Source organism: Tauraco erythrolophus, chromosome 6 (assembly GCF_009769465.1).
Source record: "Tauraco erythrolophus isolate bTauEry1 chromosome 6, bTauEry1.pri, whole genome shotgun sequence".
In the NCBI taxonomy this organism is placed as follows: Eukaryota; Metazoa; Chordata; class Aves; order Musophagiformes; family Musophagidae; genus Tauraco; species Tauraco erythrolophus.
In genome coordinates, this window is record NC_141470.1 from 67293205 (window position 1) to 67318908 (window position 25704).

The 25704-nt window shown below is 43.9% G+C and overlaps 1 protein-coding gene across 1 annotated transcript; it reads left to right on the plus strand.

The window, feature by feature from the left end:
* Positions 1-1543: 1543 nt before the first annotated feature.
* DHRS7 (dehydrogenase/reductase 7) lies at positions 1544-23121 on the plus strand. The gene is made up of 8 exons (XM_086612934.1): positions 1544-1679; positions 6862-7014; positions 13201-13307; positions 14307-14546; position 15624; positions 20288-20409; positions 21920-22135; positions 22907-23121. The coding sequence occupies exons 1-8, from the start codon at positions 1544-1546 to the stop codon at positions 22940-22942; spliced, it is 1011 nt and encodes a 336-aa protein (XP_086469060.1). The 3' UTR covers positions 22943-23121.
* The last annotated feature ends 2583 nt before the right edge of the window (positions 23122-25704 follow it).

Genomic DNA, 25704 nt, shown 5'->3' on the forward strand with positions numbered 1-25704 from the left:
CAGGGGGGTTGGAACTAGATGATCTTTGAGGTCCCTTCCAACCCTAACCATTCTGTGATTCTATGATTCTATTATGAGTTCTTCTTTTAAAATCTGTACTTCCTGCTGCGAAAGACTTTGAAACTTCAAGGTAGTAAGAACAGAACTCTGCGCCTCTGCACATGAGCACTAGCACTAGTGAGGCGCTGTAGACCAGAGTGATGTGATGTCCAGAAGTGCCGCAGTCCCTGGGTTTTTAGCACTTGTGGGCATCCAGCACCACTGATTTCAGAGACCAGGGTTTAAACCCAAGGTCTGAAACGTTGGCCAGAGCGGCCAGGTTCGCCTTGGCAGCTGTGGCGCAGCAGGAGGCATGGCTAAGGGCACAGCTACTGCAGAAACCTGGGTGAGGAACGCCTGCTGGCTGCGAAATGAGCTGCTGCTTCCAAAAAGGGACGCGAAATGAGCTGCTGCCTCCAAAAAAGGGACGCGGCGTGGTCTGTGACAAGAGCCAGGGGTGACTGCAGCTGGGCTGGGGACAGCTCGAGAGCTCCGCGGAGGAGAGGCATCGCTGGTGTCCCCAAGGGCCAGCCATAAGGCTCTCCTCAGCAGGACTGTTACCGAAAATCCGGAATAAGAAACTTATCAACACCAATGGGATGTAGATAAGCAGACACTTCTTTATTGCGGCGCCGGGTGCACGGGGGATATCTCCTCCTAGCGTGCACATCTTGCACCAAAATTAAACTTCTTATATAGAGCTTACACATGCATAAACAAATTATTTCCCGAAAATCATTAGCATATTCTTCCCCTATTTCCGATTCTGCGCAATAAAATTTAGAATCATCTGGAAATGAGTCTGGGGTGTAATATGGGTAGGTGGTCTATGAGTCGGTGGTCACGATCTCCCCCTGCCGGAATTACATTTTGCTTAAGTTCACGGTTTCTGGTAATTACCTCATGGTTTCTTGGCAAGTACCCATAACTCGTTAAGGCTGGCCTTCTTCATTCTCATTAACCCAAACCTTGATAGCTACATGCATTCTTCTAGTTCTATGTAAGTACCATAAATCAATGGGTAGGTCAACTTGTACTTGTTATCTAATTTCTACATGATTCTAACTTATCCCTTTGGTCTTGGTACAGGATTATACAAAGACTTTCATAGCAGCATCTGGTTACTGCACGAGCATACTTTTCATTGAAATATTTCTTATAGCTTTATATTATTAAAATCAATTGCAACCTATATTAATTACAAACTATTGATTAAATTCTAATTACTAAAATTCTAAGTATCAGTAACAGGACGAGCACCAGTTTTGGATCTCCAAACACCAGTTTTGGATCTGTAAACACACGCCGCGGCGCGGAGGCGCGGAGCGGAGCTGCCCGCCCCTGCCCGCCGGGGAAAGCGGGGGTGAGGGGAGGCGGGGAGGCGGGGAGGAGGCCGGCGGTGACGCTGCCGTGGGGCAGGCGCTGGCTTCGGGCAGCGGGGGCGGCCCCCGCCGCGTCGCGGCCCCGATAAAGGGGCGGCAGGAGCCGCGGGCAGCGGGCGGCCATGGCGTGGGGCTGCGCTCTCTGCCTGGCGCTGGCCGGCGGCGCTTTGCTGGCCCTGCTGGCGCAGCTGCTCCGCTGGCTGCGGGCCGACGGCGACCTCACGCTGCTGTGGGCCGAGTGGTGGGGGAAGAAGCCAGGTAAAGCCGCCCGCCAGCAGCCGCCGCCCGCCGGGAGGGTGGCGGCGTGGGGGGGGGAGGGGGGGCCGGGGCTGTGCTGGGCGCGGGGGCGGCGGGTTGGGGCGCTCGGTGGGGGAAGGAGCACGGCGGCGTGTGAGGGGGAGAGGGGTCCCCAGGGACGGGGCTGAAGTCGCCTCAGGCTGCAGACCCAGCCCTTGGCAGCTGTCCCGCCGGCGTGTCTGAAGAACAATAAAAATAACCCCAAAAGTGTTAATTTTCCTGCCCTTAGCCAGCAAGGCACGTGGCACTGCGGTCGTGCCAGTGGAGCAGCTGTCTAAGAGCAGGTTCCAGCGACAGTGAACTCCAGGAGCAGGTCCGTGGGGGGTGCTGGCTCGTTTGGCCCAAACCCAGTTGTTTTGCGCTGTTTCCAGGCAGATGTCCGGTTCTGGCACGGGTGTGCGGGGCGGCCGGGGCTGCCTGGAGAGCGTGAGGTTCAGGGGAAGTGTGGAAGGAAGGGATGGTAAGGAAAGACGGTGCTTGGTGCATGTGGCCGGGGTGAGCTGCTTCATAGTCTGTTTAGCTTCTGTTTCGGTTTGCTCTGGCGTCTCGAGGCAGGTTTTCTGTAAGGTGCTGCTTCTGACACCTATGGGTACGAAGGTTCAACAAAATGCCGTCGGATAGGGATTTTCGACTCTTGCACATGTTGATCTTTCTAATTTGACTGTAATTCTGCTCGCTTCTGGACAAAGATCTTTAAAAATCGTAGGTTTTATTTGCTCAATAGAGACTTTGGATCAGAAAAGCCACAGATTTCTGAATATCCCCCCTCAGCTTAGCCGGCAGCAGCGACTCGGGGCTGCTGTGAGCTGTGCTGGGTGCGGGTGGTTGAAGGTGAAAGGGGCAGCTGGTGCCATCAGTGACCACGCAACAGCCTCTTCTGACCCGTTGAGGGAAGACGCTGATCTGAAAGAAGATGGGACAAGGAACACTATAAGCTGTCCCGTGTCGGAAATGAAACTGGATGTTGGGTTAAGATCGAATGAAGGTGAATCAGGAATGTGTGCCTGGGGGGTGTGGTGGAGTAAGGATTTGGGCTTGAGACCATGATTTGGTAGGGGATGGAGGTGCGAGTGAAGGTCAACATTAGGAAGGGCTTGAGGAAAGAGCAGGACAAACTTGTTGAGATATCTGTCTTCTGCTTTCAGTACAAGCTTACTGCAAAAGTGCTAGTCCGTATAATGGAGAAGGGAACAGAAAAGCATGCATAAGTAATAAAACTGTCATAAATATTAAATTTAAATCTGTGTGAGCAGTGTTCCGTAACTCTTTGGATATGCAGCCCAAACTTTTACAGTAACTCCATCAGGTAGTTCCTCTACTATAAGAAGACTACAAAAAAGCTTCGTGTGTGGGCTTTGCAAAGATCATGGAAAGACTCAGGGCAGAGAAACAAGATAAATGTTGACTAATATAAAACAGAACTGAAGCTTTGTCCTGAGGGACCTATGTGCAGTGCACATCAAGATGCAGGAGCTCTCAGGTAGACATAGTGTTATTTCAATGTAGCCTTCAGTCTTATTGGAAGCCTGGAAACCTTTTAACTAGTCTTTAAAAGTTTCTGTATAAAGAGCAACGTAGTCGTTTTCTGATGTAGTTGTTTCAACATGTAATGTAAGAAGAATCAGGCAGAATTTTGTCAACATAAACTCCTTTGCTCTGCAAAGAGTGAGCTGTGTTTTGCCTCCCATCCGTCTCCCAGCATCAGTGCTTGTGATCAATTAAATTATGTAGCTGAAACAGTAGTGTTTTAAGTGGCATTCTGCTGATAGTTCAGCCGTATACATGTGGGATGGTGGTGCCACAGTGCTGATCCTGAGTGTGCAGATAGGAAAACAGATGGGACAAACACTAGAAAAGATGTTCCTTTAAATATGTTCTGCACATAATGTAGTGTGCCTAGGTAAGTAACGTATGGATCCCGCGGAAAAAAAAACTTGATTTTTATTTAAAGCTGTTATTAGAGCTGTCACTCTTGCAGTCATTATATTGTGTTATCGCTTCTACAACACTATTAAGGATGTTGAAGTTTTTGGAGATAAAAATACTTACCAGAAAGCAGACTGATGTCATATGTTTCTTTCCCTTGTGCTGTAAACTATAATTACAAAGAGAGGCCTTAATATAGGTAAGACCAGTTCCATTTCAATGATTCAGTTCTATAGGGAGAATTCACTTCTAGATTTTATCATTGGCAGGTGCTGGATTGTTTCCCATCTTCTAAATATTTGTGTGATCGGGAGACAAGTGTTACTGGGTGCAGGATGACTTATGTGTTATGTTTCATTAGCTGAGCAGGAGTCATTCTAAATGGTGTGCTTTTCACAGGCAGCGTAATATCGAGCTAAGGAGGATACTTTGACGTACGAAAGCCTACGTATCTGAAAGTCTAATCTTTAAACTGGGAATAATGGTATGATTCTCTTGGGCTGTGGGGAGCATGTTCTGCATGAAACCTCCCCACTCCAAATTTTTTTCATGAACGAAATGACATGGCAACCTTGTGCTATAGGAGCTATAAAATGCTGGAAAAAACCCTAAATAGACCTACAAAAGCACTTCCTGGATTACACGTGGTACTGCTGTGTTCAGCCTCTTATTTGTTATGCCTTGTAACACAGTAGTTAATGGTTAGTAATAGTATCATCTGCTTTTATTTCTTAATTTGTCATGGTTAATTTTTAAACTTATTTCTAGTAACAACAGGACATTTATTCTAGAGTAAGCTGGTGATTTGATACTTGTTCTACAACAGCATTTGAGCTAGGTTTTCCATTATGTTAACTCCCAGTAGCTTAGTGCTTGGTTACTATCGGCACTGGGGAATCGGTGGGAAGCTTTCGTTATCTCAGTTAATTATTCTGTCCACAGAACAAGATCCTGAATAACTGCAGTGAAGCTGCCCAAGACAGGTTGGGAACAGGGAAGCTGAGTGGTGGGAGGAAGTGGATTTGTTTTCAGTAGCAAGAGGAGATGAGTGTGGTAAGCAGGGTTGAAAGTGTGTCCGTGTGTTCTTTTGTTCATGTAGTGTTTGTCTACACGGGTTTGCTGCCAAAAAAAAATGTAATAGGAGAGACGAACCCCCATATTTCTTGAGGTTAATTAATGAATTGGTAAAGTATTGGAATAAAACTGCAGGAAAAGAGTGTGAATAAGCTTTACAGACAGCAGCCATTTGGTATAATTATTAATACAGTGGTTATTCTTACAACTTCAGCAACACCTCTTTCCACCTCACAAGTTCATAACCTTAGAATACATCTCTGCTTTGGGAAGTGGCTGTTGTTGCTGTTGTTGTTAGTGTTTCTAAGAGCAAACCAAAAAACCCAAACAACCCAAAACCTCCAAAGGGGGAGAGATTTTTAGGAGGGATTTTTCTTTGGCTAGAATACAGTCAGCTTAACAAAAGACAAATAATACCCACTGCCATCCCACAAACTCAAGTTGAGCGCTGATAGTCAGTCTTGAGTGTTCTCTGATCTTATCAGAAGAGTGGAAGGTTTTGGTGCGAATCTCTTAATGGGATTTATGTCTTTAACACTCTGAGTGTAGAAGTTTGAAACACAGTGTAGTGCAGAGAGAGCAGGAACTGATTACTGAAGTAAGCAGGAAGTAAAAGCAGTCCCAGCCACTGGCTGCAGTGAAAAAGAAGTACTTTTGCTAAAGTAAGTGTGTAGGTAAGTTTCAGTGAGCTGAAAAATGTTATTCTGGCCTTTTTCAAAATAGAACTGGCTTTAAGTCTCAGGATCTACATTTGGCTCTGCTATTTGGATTATTCCATGACATCTTTCTTGGTTGGCTGGACGTCGTTGGAATACTCTTCTGTACCAACTTGAAAAACAGAAGGAAGAGCTCTTCTCAGTAGCACTCTGAGTACTTGAGTCAGATTTTCACTGAGACTAATATTCACTAAGATTAATCTTGAAAAACACATACAAGTGTTCTTCAAGCCAGAGGAGATAGAGAGGGACTTTTGACAAGGGCATGTAGTGATAGGACATGGGGCAATGGCTTTAAACTGAAAGAGGGGAGATTTAGATTAGATATAAGGAAGAAATTTTTTACATTGAGAGTGGTGAGGCAATGGAACAGGTTGCCCAGAGAAGTTGTGCTTGCCCCATCCCTGGAAGTGTTCAAGGCCAGGTTGGATGAGGCTTTGGGCAACCTGGTGTAGTGGAAGGTGTCCCTGCCCATGGCAGGGGGGTTGGAACTAGATGATCTTTGAGGTCCCTTCCAACCCAAACCATTCTATGATTCTATGATAAGTGTTAGGCAGTGGTATGTCCTGGAAAGTGCTCTGGTATTAGTGATCATACATCCTTAAATCATGTTCTAGAACTAAATGGGTGATTTTCATCCATCTGTTGTATTTGATGATACTGAATATATGTCTAGAAAGCTAAGCCTTTTCCCAGCACACAGGTGTATCATGGAATGGGATGATTGCAAACGAAGGGGACAGGCATATAGAGGAACAAAAGGAGTAAGATGCTATTATTTTTACTACAGGTTAAAAAAGCATGCCAGGGCAGGAACTATGAGTAAATGGCGAAATTCACGCCTGAGCTTACACCTCGGGAGCTCTGTGTGTTGTACTCTGGCCAATGCAGAAATTAACCTGCATCAGATACAAAACAAAGTGGACGAACACCCATTTGGTTCGTTATGATTAGCTGTCTTTGTTCAGAGAATTTTCTTCTGTCAGCAATTACTTAGGAACATTTTTGAGGTAGAACATTATTGGGAAAGGTTTGCTTAGGCTTTTGTTTGGATTTGCAATACAGTAACTATTTCCTGTCATTTCCAAGAATTCTCTTCTCCCTTTTCCTCTGAAGCTCTTTTTGATGAGGTTAGTGGAAACGCCGTGTGTGGATGGCTTGCAGAAACACAATCAGATTTCTTCCATCAGGTAGATAATCACTGTTTATTCAGATTAGCCTTGGAACAAAGTTCAGGTGGCAACAGAACAGCTATGAATGATTTCACAACTGCACGCGACAAAAAATAAAGAAGTGAAGATTTTGTAATAGCCCCCCAAAATGAGCATATTTCTAAAAAACATTATCAGATTATACCCCCTGCAGTGACTTAAATGTTTCTCCTAGCATTGGCAATGTGTGAACTCTTGTCTTAATTCTTTTGATAGAAGATGAACTGCGTGGCAAGGTTGTCTGGGTGACAGGAGCTTCAAGTGGAATCGGAGAAGAACTGGCTTACCAGCTATCAAAGATAGGGGCCTCGCTTGCCATCTCAGCAAGAAGAGAGGATGAGCTGGAAAGAGTGAAAAAGAAATGCCTTCGTAAGTACAACTTGCTGCTGCTTCATGTGAGCAGTTCCACTCTTGCTGTGATGGAGTTGCCACAGGAATACTAACCTACATATCACAGGAATAAATTTCATGGTGGAAGTAAACTTTATACATAGCTTCACTGTACATTTGAAGCCATTATTTTCTTTTTGTGAGTGAGAAACCTTTGTATAGACTTGCATTATGAGCTCCTTCATGAGCCAATGTTACTTAAAAAATTCTCATTATCGATTGTATGCAGTCTTGTAAGATACTAGATTAAGAAAAGGAATATATAAATGTTGTGGGGAATGGAGGAAGCAATCTGAGGAGTGTCATCCTGTTAAGAACCAAACCACGTCGTTGCATGCTACTAGGAAGTCTTCTTCCTTCAGGTTTGTGCATGTTACAGGCAGACTGACAACTGACTTTTCCTCTCTGGAAAAGGAATGAACAGAAATGTTCAGAAAAAGTTGTTCTGCGCAAGTGCAAGAAAGAGAATATCCTGTAGATCAAGAGGAAAAAACGTGAAGTGGAATGTTATTCTGCTATTCTAGTTATCTTTCATATGCCTGCTGAGTCAGTAGTCTGGCTTCATTCCTCTTTTTCTCTGTTTTATGGCTTAACAGCAAGAGGGATCGACAGTTAATTCATGCTGATAAATAGAGGTTTTGAACATGATTAATGTTATGCCTCTTTCAGACTGTTTGTCCTCCTTAGCTCAGCATGCAGCATTTTTTACTGAGTATATTATCACACTGACAGTTCATTCCTCGTAATGTTGATAGAATGTCTGCAGTTTACTTGGAACGTGTGTTTGTCTTGGGTTAGCACCTAAGCATTTCTAGAAATCTAAACATTGCAGCAGGCTACTCTGAAAATCTGTCAAGGAGCTTTTGAAAATGCACAACTCCTTATTTCTATTTTCTGGTGCTTTGAAAAGCAGTCACTTAGGCAGATATCTTCAAAAGCAGCAAGGGACGTAAGATGACAGTGTGGTTGGGTGGTAATCAGGGCGAAATTCCAGTGCTGTGTGACGCAATGTTCAGCAGTCAGTAAAAGTGTGCAACCATGTTTGCGTCTGTGGCTGTTTGTTGCCATTGCAAAACTGGTAACACCAGACAGGCTGGCAGAAGCAGTAATCCTGGATATCCATTTTTAGGCACCGCTTGTGTGAGAGCGCGATGGACTAAGGAATATTCAGAAATATTATTTCAATTTATATGAACTGAGAGCACAGATTTATCTAAGAGGATTTCTGCCTCTGCCAACTTCAGGTGATCCTCTGAATGTCTTAGATGGGGTATTTACTAGCTTTAAATCCTTATGTAGCCATGTGTTTTGTAAGTATACGCTACTGAACTTTATTTTAACTATAGATGAGGTTAGTAGGATGGAGACTTTTCAGTAATACAGTTACTCCGTATTTTCTATAGCCAGCCTTTAAGTAGTGGAAAGGAGTAATTGGGCCCACTTACTTCCTCTCTTATCCTTCTCTTCTCGAGGCTATGGAAACTTTGCTTTCTGCCCCTTGCCTTGATTATCATGTGCGTAGCCCTCCAACGATCTTAGTGGCCCTCTGCTACGCTGTCTCCAGTTTATCAGTATTTGTCTTAAACTAGGGTGTCCAAAATTGGACACAGTACTCCAGATGGAGTCAGAGTGCTGTGTAGGGGCACTTAAAAATCACTTCCCTCAGTCTGCTCTTACTAGTGCAGCCCATTAGCATTTGTAATTGCCAGAGCTAACTGCTGACTTATGTTCAACTTGCAGTTTTCCTTCCATCAGGACCTCAGGTCTTGTTTGGAGAGCTGATACATAGCCGTTTGGATGTGGGCCTGCAGTACTGCAGAGCATTATTCTGCCCAGGTGTGAAATTTCGTATTTGACTTTGTTGAGCTTAATGAGGTTTGTCAGACTGTTCTTCCAGCTTGTTAAGATGCCTCTGAATGGCAGTCCTGCCCTCCAGCATAGCAACTGCTCCTTTGAACTTGATGTTAACTGAAAATTTGCTGAAAACCTGTGTTCTGTCCCATCATCTGAGTCATTAATGAAGATATTAAGATATTGATCATGGAAGGATACCACTTATAACTGACCACCAGTTAGAATTTGGATGGTTGGTTGCTACTTTTTAGGCCTGATGATCCAGCCTGTTTTTCGCTTACATTGTGATCCACTCATCTAGACCCCTCAGATTTCCCCAATATAGCTTCAAGGATGCTATGGAAGACAGCACAGAAAGCTACCTAGTCAGCAACATCCACTGCTCTCCCCTTGTCCACAGAGGCAGTCTTCTCATCACAAAAAGCAATTAAATTGGTCAGGCAGTATATGTCCATGCTAAATCTATGGTGCCTCTTCCCAGTCACCTTCTTGTCCTTCATATACTTGGAAAGTGCTTTCAGGAGGAATTGCCACATAATTTTCCCAAGGACTGAGGTTAGGCTGTGTGACATTTGGTTTTCTCCAGTCACTGGGGATCTCCTCCACTTACCAAGTACCTTCCAAAGATGAGTGACATTGGTCACCTCTTGTAGATCTTGGATGTATATACTGTCCTGCTTATATCCAGTCCAGTTAGTCCCTGACTTGGTCTTCCTCTGATGTTGGCAGTATTCCTTTCCGCTAGAGTCTAGCCTCAGGAGTGTGGGAGGCCTGAGAGGAGATCTTGCCAGTGAAGACTAAGGGAGAAAAAAGGCCATGAGTACTTTATGTTTTTCTGTGCTCTTCATCACTTCCTTGCCATCCCTATTCAGCAGTGAGCTCACTCTGTCTTTGGTCTTCCTGTTGTTGGTGCTGCACCTGTGAAGCCCTTGTTGTCTTTCACATTCCTCACTGGTTTCACCTCCGTCTGAGCTTTGATCTTCCTGATTCTATCCCTGCATGTGCTTCCTCGGTGGCTTGTCCCTGCTTCCACCTATGTGTTTTTGCCATTGAGTTCAGGAGTATTCTGTAAGGTTTGGGTAGCATGAGATGGATTAAGATTGAGCTGCACCATGTAACAGCAACTTGAATTTGGCTGAATTATATGTTGTAATTGGAGCTAATGGGCTTTAACATGCCTGCTGTAGGTGCTGTACACAGCAACTTAACTAGATAGTTCGCATATTAATGTCAGAAATAAGCACATCAATCGTGTTCAAAATTTAGAGACACCACCCTTTGATATACTTTTATGCATTCTACACTGTTTAAAAGCCGAAGGAGAGAGAGAGAGAGAGAGAGAAGGAAAGTATCGTCGCCAAGTCAACACTCCATTGCACTTCTGCAGGAGGGAGGGAAAACAACTTGTATAACTTGTGTGGTTCCTGCAGGTGGTTTCTGTATTGCCCCCCAACCATTCTCTGCAACAACTTGAACTTCACCAGTAATGTTGGAGGCAGTTTTTTCTCAAAAGCCCTAAAAAGAAAAAAATGTAGGTGGAGGGATGTTTCTTGGTTTGACAAAGCTCAAACATGATTTAAATATGGATGGGCCAAATGAATGACAGACAATCTGTAAGTTCTAGAATTATACAGTAACCGAGGTTGGAATGGACCTCGGGAGGTCACGTTCAGCCTCTGCTGAAAGCTCATGTTCTGTTAAATGGTGTTACACAAGGTAGAAATGAAAGATAGAAAAGGAAACGCTGAAGAGCTGGAGAATAAAGGGTCTCTGCTGAGTAATAGTGTTTATCATGTTGCAAGAAACTGCTATCTTGGATTAAAATGTATTGGAAAGAGTTGGTGATCTGAAATCCTTTAGGAGATCCAAGGGGAAGGACGTGTATGCTTGATGTCATAATTCTAAGTCGTCATTACTTACGCAGCTGTCTTTCAAAAAACGAGTTGGCTTTTAGTTAAAAAGTAACTAGAACTTAACAAACATAACGGGGAAGAGGCAGCCCATGTCTGCTTGATAGGAAAATGTCAGAAGACCTGCTACTTGGTGGTTGGGCAGTTTCATCCTGACCAGAAGCCAGGTAGTGTAAAGCTGCTAGGTAAGGAGACTTTAAGGGATCTCCAGAAAATACCGTGCACTAGAAGTGCACAGTTTCACAGCTGTGTGAAAGTGGCCTTTGTTCTGGGTAGACTGAGCTTTGAGCGCTCAGTTTCAGGTATTTTGCATCAGAAAGCTGGTGGCCATGTGCAATTCACTGTGCAGCTGGAGACACTCCACTAAAGGATGCTAACTAACGAGCGGTTAGCATTTGTGTGAAACGAGGAACTCCAAACTAAGGGCTCCCACTTGGCAGCAAGTGTTTTTCTGGATTATTGTAATTGTTCACTTAAAAACATCAGTTTGGTAGCAGGCAAAAAAGGAAGCGGAATATTAAGGGTTATTAGTAAAAAGAATGGAGAACAGCGTTCTGACAGTGTATAAATTGGGACATGTACCTGCCTTCAACACCGGGCATTTCTGGTCGTCTGGCAGAAAATGGGATGTGAGTGGACAGTAGAAGAACTTTAGAAAAAGAGTAACAAGAGTTTGAAGTTTGTAAAAGCCGTCTGTGAGGAGTGACTAGAGCAAAGACTCCTCACCCTAGCAAAGAAGTAAGGAAGCTGATAGAGATGTACAGTCTGAGTGCTTTGGGGGGTGCAAATCACACTGGACAACAGATTGCTCCAAAACAAGAACTAGGCTTCTGGTTTGATATTTCCTGAAGTCACAAGTTTCTTACATCATGTAAAAGAGTACTTCCTTCCTTAGCAGCAGTCTGTGTCTCTTTCTCCGCTTTTTTCTTTCCCCTCGGTGTAACTTTCTTGGCTGAGTTGACTGTGTGGTCTTGTTAATCCACGGCAGAAACACTCCACATCCCAGCAGGTTTCAACTGTGCAAATCTGCTTGAGGGAGCATGATGTAGAGGTGTGTCTCTAAGAGGGTAGGTTAAACTACATGGATTTTATTGCTGTGTTTCTGGAAGAAATGGAGGGGAAAATGCACTTGGAGGGGCTGGAGGGAGCAATAAATGGAAATACTGGTAGCTTTGCACCAAACAGATGAGTTTGCTTTAACTGATAGCCTAAATACTGATAACCTTTGAACAGGGGCAACTTGTGGATTTAAGTAACCTCCTTGTTTGTACATCACTGTAAAGACAAAGTTCAACCTTAACCTGTATATGCAAGAAGTAGTACTTAAAAAATCAGAGCCTTAGGCTCTCCATAAAGAGGGCAGCTGATTAAAGGGGAGCAGGTACACTTAGTTGTGGCTGGGAATCAACTAGAAGCAAAAATAGCACTATCAAACTAATGTAAATGAAGTAAAAACAAATAATCATATTGTATGTAGTTAAAAAAACCTGAAAAGATTAACATTGGTTTTTGAGAGTCATCTGCCCCGAAAGCCCAGGGTAACACATCACTGCCCAAGGAATACTTCCTATGGAAAAGGTCAGTTGTTCTGAAGAGACAGTGGGAGAAACGCTCAACATGAAGGCTTGAACTTGATGACAGCTGACTTTTATTTCAGAAGATGGATATATTAAAAGCTGTCAGTTAAACAAAAACCTTCTCCTTCTGTTGCTCACCAGCCTGGGCTGCAGCACCAGGGACGCTGTTGCATCTTCTGGAGCCAGGAGGAAATGGCCTGCCTCTTGTAGGCAGGATAGGTACCTTGAGTTGATTAGAGTAATTAGTAGTTCATTATCTCAACTCAGTCCAGCTGGGTAAGAATGATTGGTGCCATATCCTTCTACCTGCTCCAATAATCTAACTTCTCTAGACTTTGCCTCGTAGCTACTCATGTATATATGGTGTGTTTTTGAGCTAAATTGTGCTAGTCCTGTTGTCAGGAATGAACATACTTGAACCAGTTAACATGTAAGCAAAGTGTCAAGGCTGCTAGTATGCTGTTCTTCTGAACGGCTCAGCGAAAAATTTCGGTATCAGGTAATCCTGTTGCATGTTACTCCCAACTATTGCAAATTATTTGGAGAATTGAATTGCCTGTATTGTGCTACACGCACCTGTTTGATGAAGTCAAGCTTTTCACAAGCAGAAACATAATGATGAGAAAAGAAAGACTTGATAGGAACAGATTAAAAATGGGTTCTACGTGGAGATTAAAATGAAAACAAAGCATTGTATTTCAAACTTAATGTTATGATTTCATGATGTCTTTTTAGTGCAAATGTGTTTAAAAGCACGCTACATTTCCCTCACTTGCTGTGTTAGCAATCTTATTGGTTCCTGTTCACTTTATGGTTGTTTTTAGAGATTAGCAGCTTGAGTGAAAAAGATATCCTTGTTCTGCGTCTTGACTTGACTGATAGAAGCTCTCATGAAGCTGCAACCAACAGTGTTCTTAAGCATTTTGGCAAGGTAAGGTGTGCTTCTGGGGTTAAACTTCTTTTTCTCCTCTGTCTCCTATACCTGCATTTATGTTTGTATTTTATTCTGTCCTATGGTGAATTCACCAGTGTCTACATCTTTCTTAGTTTCGGTATAAAACTTGCCAAAAAGTTTGACTGAATTTTCATCTCTTCTGTTACTTGCTTCTGGGTTTTAGCAGGCTTTGCAGAGATGCAGCAATGAACAAATAATCACTGCTCATTACCAAGAACTAAAAAGTCACTGGCTTGATGTCACTGAATTTCTGGACCAACTGGGAACTATCCTCAGCTGTGCACTTAAAGGCTTAAAATTGTGTGTGAAAGTCAGAACCTTCATTTTGTATTTTCAGTAATGCATGTAATTTGGGTTCAGAACCTTGTGGAGCAAAACTGGACATCAGGCACAATTGTTTGCCTTGTTTGGTGCATAGTTCTCATGATTGCTAGTCCAGGGTATGGAGTTAATATTGGTTAGATCTGACTGCTATTATCTCAAGTACAACATGCAGAACTTCAGTTAGGCCTTTAGTCCACTGATATTTTGATTTCACAGTGAAATTATTGGTACCAGATTTGTTTCTTCTGTTCTTCAGTCTAGCTGGTTTGTGGTTCTGCACAAAACATATTTTCAGAGGTCACCTTGCAGGACCAGACGTTAAGTGTTATGTTCTACAGTGCAGTAGGGTTAAAAAATGTTGTATGGAAAACAACTTTCAGCTGCCAGAGTTCCTGTACTAGGAGTTAACCTTGTTTGACATCAAACATTGTATTCCTGTTTTGTTGACTCAGCTCAAAATTAGCTCAGTTCAAAGAGGAAGTCTAGTGGGGGTGAGCAAGTCTTGAAACTTCTTCAGCAGCTGATACATCTCACCTGTGCATGGCAGAGATGACCCTGGAGAGAAGAGAATAGTCACTTAACAATTGCCTGAGGAAGCACAAGTATTAAAGGAAATGTCTTGTATTAATTTATCTTTGTATTTTTCCTGAGATTGATGTTTTGGTCAACAATGGTGGACGTTCCCAGCGCTCCTTGTTTGTGGATACAAACCTGGATGTCTACAGTGCCATAATAGAACTCAACTACTTAGGTACCATCTCTTTAACAAAATATGTCCTGAATCACATGATCCAAAGGAAAAAAGGAAAGATTGTTACTGTGAGCAGTGTGATGGGTATCATGGGAGCTCCTCTTGCCTCTGGGTACTGTGCCAGCAAGCATGCTCTGCAGGTAAGTTAAATTTCTGAGGTTAATTAAGTCTTGCTGTGTAGCAGACCACCATCGGTTAGTGCTGTAGCAGAGGACTTTATTCTGTGCAGGATACACAAGTCACACTTGAGATTGCACGCGGCATAGGGAACTTTCTCAGGTTCTGAAAGTCCTTTTTAATCAATTTGCTCTGAAATAGGAAATATCTCAGCTCCCAGTGTAGATTTGTTTTTTCATGACTAAAATTCAAATGCCACCGCAGTTAGGCCTAACCACTACATAGTTAAAATTCCAATGTGAAACACAAGACCTTGGCCTCTGGCCTTCCGATGAAGGAATACTTAAATCAGAGGATTATTCTGTTGCATATTGAAGCCCTAATGTTCTCATCTTAATTCAGTCAGGGAGGAAAAGTCACTGATGAGAGTTTTAAGACTACAGGAAATCTTCAGAACAGTAAAGCAAGAACAGTGGGTGGTAAATCAGACTACTCAGAGAATTCCTGATCTAGCTGGGAACATCTGAATGAATCTTCCCAGTGGTTCTGGATCTTGCTGTGGTGTGAAGAACTGGCAGCTCATAACCTTCTAGGAAGATATCTTCTGCATAACACTTCACTTTCAATATTGCTTTTAAAGACTTTTTGAAAGTAATCTGGCTTGTATGGACAAACATAAAAGAAGAGCTCAGAAAAGTATTTGGGGGAAAAGACGACTGCCTGTATCATGGAGGAATCATTTGTTTAACGAGTAAATTTATTTAGACGTATTTGTCTTTCACCACTGTTTGACTTCCTGCTAATGTACATTTTGATCTCAGTAAAATAAACTTCGGCTGTCCTCGGTGATGGCTGAAAAAACTTCTTACTCCCTGCTGGATTGCAGCACATAAACAGAATAAATAACTTTGCTTAAGCTATGGGGTCAATATCTTTTTGACAATTCGACTAACTACGTCAAAAACGTAACAGGTGACTAACACTGCAAAGCCACTAGATGCTTGAAAGGAAGAGGTGTAGAAGAACTTGGAGACCTTCGAGCAGCCTTCCAGTACCTAAAGGGGACCTGCAAGAAAGCTGGAGAGGGACTTTTTTACAAGGGTGTGTAGTGATAGGACAAGGGGCAATGGCTTTAAACTGAAAGAGGGGAGATTTAGATTAGATACAAGGAAGAAATTCTTCACTCTGAGGGTGGTGAGGCACTGGAACAGGTTGCCCAGAGAAGTTGTGGCTGCCCCATCCCTGGAAGTGTTCAAGGCCAGGTTGGATGAGGCTTTGGGCAACCTGGTGTAGTGGAGGGTTTCCCTGCCCATGGCAGGGGGGTTGGAACTAGATGATCTTTGAGGTCCCTTCCAACCCGAACCATTCTGTGATTCTAAGACAGTGACAGGTCTCTGCTAATAAAAAGTTTTCAGTTAGTGACTGGGAGAGCTCGGCTTCTCTTCACTTGAGTGGCAGTGATGAAATTGCCCGTTAGAGGCCAGCTTTTGGTTTAAGTCCAGTAGATTTAGATTAGAAAAACGCAATGAGCATGAGCTCCCTTTATGCCCCTTTATTAAGCATTCTTTCAGTTAAATTACCTTTTGGGTGTGGTGTAGTTGGTCTCAGTGTGGCTAATTAGTTGCAGAGCATGAGGAATTCATGTGTCACTTTAAAAATTCTCAGAACTCTGAATCTCATGTTAAGATTGAGAACATGGAAGGTGCTTTAAAGAGATAGTTTACTGAAATTTCTGGATTAATTATAAATAAGCTAACTGAACTGCTTGTATCTTTCTCTAGATTCTACCTCTGCTCAATAACCAGGCCAGACTCCAAACTTCCTTTCTTGTTTCTTTTGTGCTAATTCTGCAAATACTAATTGCAGGTGTTAAAACCATGAGATTTGCAATATAGATTTCAAAGAGACTTGGTCTGAGAGTCTCCTGTCGGTCTGGAGTTATGGCTAAATGTGGGCACGGAACCCCAAACAACTAGAAAAGCTTTTTTGAAATATCAAACTTCCCCAGGACAGTGCAGGTAAAGGAGGTCTGTAGGAATGGCAGTGCCCTGCAGGTAGCCCAGTAGCCCATCCCTGACAATGACCAAGAAGAAATGGCTAGAGAGGGGCTGAGGGGGAAAATAGGACGGAGTGTAAAGCGATGCTTTTCCTGTTGTGTTTTCCCAGCATGTACCAACCTGTATTCTAAGATCTTCTTGAAATGAAGATTGCGTTTTCGCCCTCAGTTATTAAATGTGTGAGCCTATCTGACATGAATTCATCTGTTACGGTTTTTGGTTTTTAAATTCATGCCTTGGAGTCTACCACACTGACACAGCTAATGCTGCAATCTTAATTATGCCTGCTTTGAAAAAGTCCCTCCTTTTGTTCTGTTTTCTTCTTTTTTAAAAATTTCTTTTAAAGGGCAGTTGGAGGAGGAAGGAAGGAATTCTGCTAAGAATTATAATTTGTTCTTGAAACAATCATGCTTTCATTCATGCCAATTGGAATTCTTCATAACAACGTTCTACTGATGAAATTACCCTTTATTTCAATTTTGGGAGTGCTGTAAGAGCGTGAGCCAAGTCCACGGGAGTCTGCATCTCACGGATGCAGCTTCTCTCCTAGTGTGACGATGCTCATGGAGATCATGTGCCATTCATCTCGTTGTTATTCGTGTAATTGGTGGCGTGTGGAGTGGGTCAGAAATGGTGGACTTCACAATGTTCTTTGATTAGGAACTCATCTGATGGGAGGCACTGAGCAGCAACCACTACTCTCTTTGTTCAGTTTCTGGTCATTAGGGGAATTTCTAAATATTTCTGTCACAGTAGAACTCAGTTCAGCCTTTCCTTCTTCAGCATCTTCTAGGATTTGGTCACTAAGCTGGAAAGGTGCAGAGATGGCTTAAAGCAGTTCCTGTTCCACAGACTCAGTGTCTGTATATCAGAGGTGGCTTCAGTCTGGGCTTGGTGGAAATGCTCAGATTCTTCCTTTCTGAATTTAAAGAAGAGAGCACTTTATTTTCTTACTTAGGAATTTTAAGCTTCTCTTCTGGGAGGAAGTGGAGGAATTTCATACCTTTGGATATCTAAGATAAGTGCTGGAATTAGAGAACCTGTATATGTTGTAGATGGAGCCACCAAGAGGACTGAGAATATGTGAGATTCTGGTCTTCAAGAGGCTCTGTTCAGTGCATGTCAGCCAGGATTTCAGCTGAACAAGTGCCTTGGCCATCCTGTGTTCCCAGTGAAGGATGCACCTCTTCCATGGTGCAAAAACTTGGAACTGCAGCACAGGGAAAGGATGGGCCACACAAACCTCTTGAGATGGAGGATGATAGCAGAATGGCCACAGAGCAGGAACAGGAGCTTGCTGCGATCTCTGGCTACCTGCGTTTCATGTTTACAGGCTGTGTGACCCTTCCATTAAATAGCGCTGACTTTGGTGGTGCTACTCAAACAGCACTCTGAAAAAAAAGCCTCAGCAGCCCTGTGCTTGGCTACCATGTAGACAGGATCTTCAGAGATGACAAGCTCACTGAACCAATGCTCAGCTCTTGGTACCTCGCCACTTGCTCAGGACAGCAAGGCTCCCGTTGTGCTATGGGGAGAGAAGCAGCTGTGTGGCTACTCAGGGCTGTGGGCAGGTGCCCGTTTTTAGGTAGGATTTGTACCCCAAAAGCCTCCCAGCATTTAAGCTGGTGTAGATGCTGTGTCACAAGTATCTGAGCAATGTTTCTGGCTTCCTTGCTATCACAGACACACCCCCTTCCACCTCCTCCACTCCTGGAAGTACATCTTGAGTTTGCCTCCTTCAAGGCAAAACGGGAGTCAGTTCTGTTCCTCAGCAAATCACCAGGGAGTGATAAGGGAGTGTGGGCTGGGAGAGCTCTGCCTTAGTCCTGCTCCTGCAGTTCCATGTTGATGGAATAACTATCGATTGCCCGAAGGAGGGAAGGGAGCCGAATAGGCGGCTGTTTAGGCTGTTTCTAGGAGAGCCTGGACTTCCAGTCACTGGTGTGGTGAATAGAACACAAAGCACTCATGTCAACAAGGAGCAGTACCATGTCATCCCCTCACCCAAGTGGCCGTGCTCCTGATGCACGCTGCCACCTCCTCCCCTTTGGGGTCCCGTGACCTTTTACTCGTTACTTTTTCCTCAGCTGGACTGACGGCACGACTGTTGTGACAGGGCTGCACAAACTGGGGGGTTAAGGGGCTTTTCTGAGATAAGTGGGCTCAGGACCCCATGGGGAAAGGAGGGGATGTGGGAAATGCAGGTCTGGGCTGTAGCGTTAGCCTGGAGTGGTGGATAAAGCACAGCCGTGTTGGTGCCACATCTCAAGGTGTGCACCAGGGGCGGAGGAGGCTCCTCTCAGGGCAGGAGGTGATATAGGGGAGAGCCCAGGTTTTTAATCCAAAACAGCTGGATGGTTGGCAGATCTCACATGCTTCCAGCTGTGTCCAGAAGTAGACTTCTGGGCATTCAAGTGTCTTTTAATTTTAGAACTTACTCCTCTAGAAGTTAGACATCTCCAGGTAACTACATGGTCAGTGTTTTTGCAGAACATAACTGCAAAGCCTGTATGCAATCTGTAAACTGGAATTAGTCACCAGCAATTGGGAAATTAGAGCCCGTGTTCTTGGTCAGGTGTGCAACTCACTGCCTAGCTTCAGTGGATTGCCCTGGTGGACTATTTCTGTGTCATCCCAGGAGTGTGCCTGACTGATTTTAGCCCTGTCCTGCAATTTAGTTCAGAGCTCTGAGTCAGCCAGCTCTTCCCATGCTAGATGGGAGGACAAATTACATATTTTTATTAGAGTGGGAGAAGTTTATCAGCCTGTGCTCACTCTCTGGTCTCTGTTGAGACACAAAATTATGTGTTAGAATAAATACAGGGAACTGTTAACCAGGTCAAAGATAAGACATGATGTGGTGTTTGCTAAATCCTAGCTCTACAGGGCTTGACCAAAGCACCTTCCTGAATCGATTATGTTCCCCATAATAGTTGCTGTCTAAATGGGAATAGTCACGGAGATTAAGAAAACTTGTATACTTTTAGCTTAAAGAAAAGAAATACTTGCAGCTTCTGTAATTATAGTTTAAATCAGATATACTGGTAGTATATTCCTGAGCTGAAATGAGATTTCTATCTATGTGGATGCAAATTTCAAACCCATTAGTGGACTCAGTGGTGCAGAATTACCCCCTAAAACATCAGGGTACACCTTTGACTTAATATATGGAAAAGTTTTCCTTCTTTTAGGAAGAAAAGTCTTTTTTCTTTGACTTAATATGTGGAAAAGTTTTCCTTTTCCTTCCTTTTTAGAAGGAAGATTTCCATCTAAAACCTGTGCCACCTACTCAATAAAAACAATTTAAAATTTGTGATCTCACCACAAAGAGCAATTCACCTGCAAAAGATCATTTCCACAGTATTGCAGTTCTTAGGGTTGGCAGCACCTCCTCTACTCAAACAGTGAGGCTTATCCTCAATACAGATACAGCAGAATCTGTCTGTGATTTAGAGAAGTTATTGTGTGTTTGAGAACTCGAGGATAGGTTCCTCAGTGATTTATGTATCAATGTCTACGTCTGTGATTGCAGATAAAATTTTAAATTAGCTGTTGAATGCAAAAAAGTCGAACATAGTAGGAATTGCTTTTAGTGGAATACTGCTATTTTTACAGCACAGAATTAGACTGAAAATATGTAGTCAATTAGGCTTTGCTACATGTGGAAATGTGGCAAAGGAAGATGACATGATTGTCTTTTCTTCTAGGGCTTTTTAATTCTCTGCGGACTGAGCTGACTGACTACCCCGAGATAAGCGTTATCAACATATGCCCAGGGCCTGTGCAGTCTAAGATTATACAAAATGTCTTTACGGAGGATCTTGCAAAGGTAAGAACTCACTTCTCTTGTGATAAATTCAACTTTTGCTGCAGGCCCAGTGATCCTTTCGTGGTTTTCTTTTCTTTTTTTCCTCCTAGCAAACACTAACCTCATCTTCTTGCTAAGAAATGCTTTGATTGGTGCAGAACCATGTATAGTCTTGAAATTCTTTGTGGTATCAAATGAAAATAAAGTTTGAGAGTTTTTATGCCTTCTCTCTTCCAACATACACAATCCACATCTAGTGAAATTTACTGTACAGCTGCTCTGCTGCACTTTTGGGGGAAAGGCCAGGATTTTCTGGACCCAGCTCTGCATGCAGAGCACTGTCCTTTCTGCGCAGGTGGCTTTGTGTCTGTCCTAGTCATGGTGTCCCCTGGTCGGCTGACGCTGTTGTTGGCAAAGCCGCTGGCGTCAGCTGATGCGAGGCCAGCGTTCTTTTCCTGTTAGGGATTGTTCAGGGAGAAAAAGCAAAACCTTCCAGCTGCACAATTGCTTTTAATAAAGGCTGTCTAACAAAGTAGCTGGCAAAAATTGCTACTGTGATCCACCAAAATGTAATCTGTCCTAAATTCAATCAATTTAAAGCTCAGGGTAACCCACCAGTGTGTGTGTGTGTGGGATCTCCCATTGCTGAATTGAATTCTGAAAGGATTTCTGGCCTGTAAAACTTCATACTTCTGTGAAAGAAAAGATGTGCTTTTTGAACAATCTGGAAAGCTTGCAAAACAAATTCCTCAGATTTCAGCATGGCGAAGGACCTAGGAGGAAGACCGACTCTAGACCAGAATTGCTTTTGCTCTGGAAAATAGAAGAGGAGATTGCTGGAGCAGTCTGTTATTGCTGGAGTGAAATGTATATAAATTCACAAGCTGTGGCTTATGTTCACGGAGCAGTACCTGTGGACAGGATGTCAAGTAAGACATCTCTGTGACTGATGAAGCCTGTTGCTTTTCTCCTGTTTGAGATGGCTGCCCACAGAGCAGAGCTGGCAGGAATATTTAAGTTAACGGGGAACGTGGCCTCATCTACTAACTCGGTTATTGAGTAACTTGTAGCATATAATGGGAACAGGAACAGCTGGGAACAGGAAAGTTCCTGTTTCCTGGAAAGTTCCAGGCAGCTGGGAACAGGAAAGTTCCCGTTTCTCAGAGCCCTCAGCTGCAGAATGGGTAACCTGTTCCCATAGATCTAGTTTGTGATAAAGTGGAAGCCATACTGAAGCAGGACAGAGTTTGGAGATCCAATTTTAACCTTCTTTGACCCATTAGTCGAGGCATTAATTACAAGGGTGCTTTATTTAAGCACGTGGGCTGAAGGAAGGTGGTAAGCATTCCCACACCTAAAACTAGAGGATTAGCATAGTGAGGGATGGGCTCCACAGCCCCCAGTCTCTGCTGTACTGGCTGGGTCATTCCCCTTGAACACAGTGCAGAAACTAGGAGCTCTGCTGCACAGAGCCTGGCCCTCCCACGAACAGAAATCTGGTTCTAATCCCTCCTGGCTCTCTCCCCTCCAGTCCCTGGAGAACAGCGGCGATCAGTCCCACAAGATGCGCACCGACCGCTGTGTCCGGCTCACCCTGGTGAGTGCAGCCAACGACCTGAAGGAGGCTTGGATCAGCGACCAGCCCTACCTGGCCGTCTGCTACCTCTGGCAGTATGCGCCCACCTGGGCCTGGTGGCTGATGAACAGGATGGGCAAGAGGAGGATAGAGAACTTCAAGAGCGGAGTGGTAAGTTTATTCCTCTCACCTCTGTTTGGTTGCTTTTTTTACTCCGCTGACAGACTCTTTAGCCACGGGAATGTTGGGATTGTGTTTTGGATCCGTTTCCTTTTCCCCTCCTCACTTCCCTAGCAGCTGATGCCAGGCCAGACTCCATCCTGCTAGTCTAGAATTACTGCAGCATGGTCACGTCACAGCACAGGGAAGCCAACACGTCTTGTACTACCAAAGGTCTTGCTCCGATCTTCATCACATGGGCTGCGAGTCCAGAACGTGGCATTAACGCGGAGCTGAGTTAGAGGTTACTAACACAAGTTATTTCATGCAGCTTGGAATTAAGACTGTTGAAAATCTCTTCCTGGGTTGTATCTAGGTTTTGCAACGGCAGGCACATCATCTGAGCACCTCCCAGAAGTAGATTAAGTGATACTACTATTTGTCAGGGCTCTTCACTCACATGTGCATTCCTGAAGGAAGACATGCCCATGCGTGTTCTGTTCTTGCAATACTGCTTAGTAGATGGTGTTTTTCTTACTGTGTTTTTGTTGAACTTGGTACAAAAAAAGCCCCAACAAACATGTTGAAATACTCCATAAGGGTGGCACATGCAGCTTAAAACTTCCTGCGTCCACACTGTAACTGCCGACTAGCACAAGCTGTTTCAAGCAAAATAACACTGTGGATAAAGGACACTTGGAAAACCGTCCTCCCTTTTTCCTTTAAATTGAAGGATTTAAATTGTGTGTGGGGAAATACTGACTTAATGTACTCTCGCTCCAGGACGCTGATGCCTCTTACTCAAGAAAGAAGAAGTAAGGACAAACGTGTACGAAGTCCTGCCTGTCCTAAGGCTAAGAAACTTTTTTCATATTGCGTGACTGCAAACAAAAGCTTTATTTTTTTTTTAATCTGTTGTGCCTTTGTCATCATGTAACTTGACAAATCTATCAAGCTGTATACACACTTGACTAAATAAAAATCTCTTTCTAAACGTACCTGTTTTTTAGGTGGTGAGCAGGCTGAAAATTCTATACCCACAGGATCCTCTTTCCCTCATTTTCATTCCTAATGGACCTTGAGCTAAAAAACTCTTAAGTAGAAGCTTGTGATATAAAGGGTAAAGAAGTTTAGTCTGTGTTTGTGAAGTGTTGCTTTGGGAAAAGGAGATTATAGTTTATCTCTGCTGTACAGGTGGTTTGAGAGCAAAACACGTATCATCATCATGTGTATTTAGAGCTAAGTCCCTGACCTTCTGGCCCAACATTCAGAAGTATTTAATCTCTAGGTCTCTTAGCACCATGGCAGAGTCCACAGTCCTCGGTCTTCTTGTTGTTTTGTGAAGTCTGAAGATGTAAGCAGTGTAGAGAGAAGCAGCAGCGGGGAAAGGAGAGAGGGATGGTGTAGTTGTAACCCCAGGCGTAGGCGGTACTCAGCCTTGCTCCAAACCTGGTACATAAACCTACAGAGCATCATGGAGAGAGGAGCCGGGGCAAGTTCCTGTAGCAGAACAGCTTGTACGTAGCTACAAGAGAGGGCACAGTGTTAATGGGAAATCCCTTTCGAGGCAGATTGCTTGCAGCCACGACAGCAGTGCTCGTGTCAGAGCTGAATTAGGGCAGACAGCGCATTACAGGCAATTTAAGCATGAGTTTCCCAGCTTGGTCAGAAACGAGCCCTTCCGTACAGAACCCATCTCAACAGTACTGGTGTTCCATGTGCTGGACAGCAACAGCTCTGAGGCACCAAGGATTGTGGTTTTTAAAACATTTCCCATCCCGTTGACACCCAATTCCACCATTAGCTAAAAGTACCTCTGTAGTGGCAACTTGTCTGTACTCACAAGCTTGGTGACCTTCTTGCTGTCGACCAGGTCCTTAGTAATGTTTGGATATACTTCAGGCCACACACTATGCAGGTAAGAAAAATTCTTCCTTCTGTATCGAGTGATAATAAAAGACTAACAACCCATAACAACATGTTTAAAATGATCAAAACTTTCCAACCATAGCAAAGAATAAGCCCAGAGTGATGTTTTTAACATGACATTCAACGAAGATGGAAAGTCCTGTCTTGAAAAGAAGAAAACAGACTGATGAAATGACAAGTGTCTCGTCTCCTGCTGTTCTGGAGGAACAGATGGTTCAGGTCACTCACTGACACACCAGTTCCTGTGCTGTGGTTGGTGAGATGTGCTGAGAGGGAGCAGTAAGTCTGCGTGACAAAATGCAGCGACTCATAATGCAACACGCGCGCAGATGATGTTCACAGGATGCTTTAGCTTCCATCCTCTAGTCCACAGGTTCGGCAGTACTGCACACAGCAGAATGTTTGCTCTCAAATTTACGTACAGCCTTCTGTGCTTTTTCTCTACCAAAAGTGGAAGCCTTTGTGCTCAAAGAGAAGGTCGCTGCTCTTGCTCGTGCTAAGGACAGCTGCTGCCAGACATATGAGCACAGCCCCACCTTCACGGACTATGCTACTGCCACCACCAGCACGAGAAAGAACAACATGGAAGGAGCGACAGTAGAGATGACCGAGACCAAGCGGTGAGGAAGTTACCTCTTTCAGAGAGGAAGCTGATGTTCAAGGAAAATGCAGAAAGTAGATTCATTCCAAAAGGGACAAAGCATTTGCCGTTTGAAAACCTCACCTCCCTAACGCTGTTCCATTAAACCGATTCGTGTTGCTTTATGGTACATGAATGGGACACAGGCGGCATCCAGGACTATATTTTTTGTAAAGGCTGAAGAAAAGGGGGTGAAAATCCTCTAGTAAGCAGTGAACATGTTACTTTGATCTCATTAAATAAAGGGTCTTCTCCAAAGCTATGATGAAGGTGTCTTACACTTACCTTGGTGTCCTCACCATCGCAGTCTGTAAAGCAAGTGGGTGTTGATCAGAATTACAGTCAAGTTGATGCACCCAGCTGGTTAGAAAACACAGAACAGTTCTCACTGGTCAGACAGGAAAATGGTGGAGGAGCCTGTCATAAGCTCAGTCCTAAATATTCAGTCCAGTCCTAGTATTCCATCGGTAATCCAACAGCAGCATATATATACTTGAGAGCTGCAGACAAGACCAGGCTCGAAGGTGCTCCAAATTCCTGATAAAGAAGTGCTCCAAAAGAAACACAACACAGTTCAAGAGCACGCAAACGAAACAACACACTTAACAGGGACACTCAGCTGCGCAAATTTGTGATACAGGACAAGAGGGTGTAACTCCTTGTTCTGCCAAAAAAAGAATCTGAAGAGGGTTGCAGAAGATCGTAACGTGAATTGGGTCAAACTGCTGCAAAAACATACCGGAATGTGCCACTGGCTCAGTGTATTAATGACTACGGGGCTGCAGGACACGCTGCCTGCAATGGCAGGGGCAGGGTGTCACAGCGCCTTCGAGCCCAACTCCACATTCCTGTGCACACACGGGAATTCTGCACGTCACTAATTCCGCTTCTCCAGCTGATACCAATCAGGATCTCGCTGCAACACCAGCAACACCTTCCCAGAAGGCTGTGTGCCAGGTGGAGAAAACCAGAGGAAAGCAAGAGAAAAGGATCACAGCGCTCTCCAGTTTTT

Coding starts and splice junctions, on each gene's coding strand:
- DHRS7 (XM_086612934.1), top strand. CDS start 1,544: ATGGCGTGGGGCTGCGCTCTCTGCCTGGCGCTGGCCGGCGGCGCTTTG. Junction 1,680..6,861: donor GTGGTGGGGGAAGAAGCCAG/GTAAAGCCGCCC, acceptor TTCTTTTGATAG/AAGATGAACTGCGTGGCAAG. Junction 7,015..13,200: donor AGTGAAAAAGAAATGCCTTC/GTAAGTACAACT, acceptor GGTTGTTTTTAG/AGATTAGCAGCTTGAGTGAA.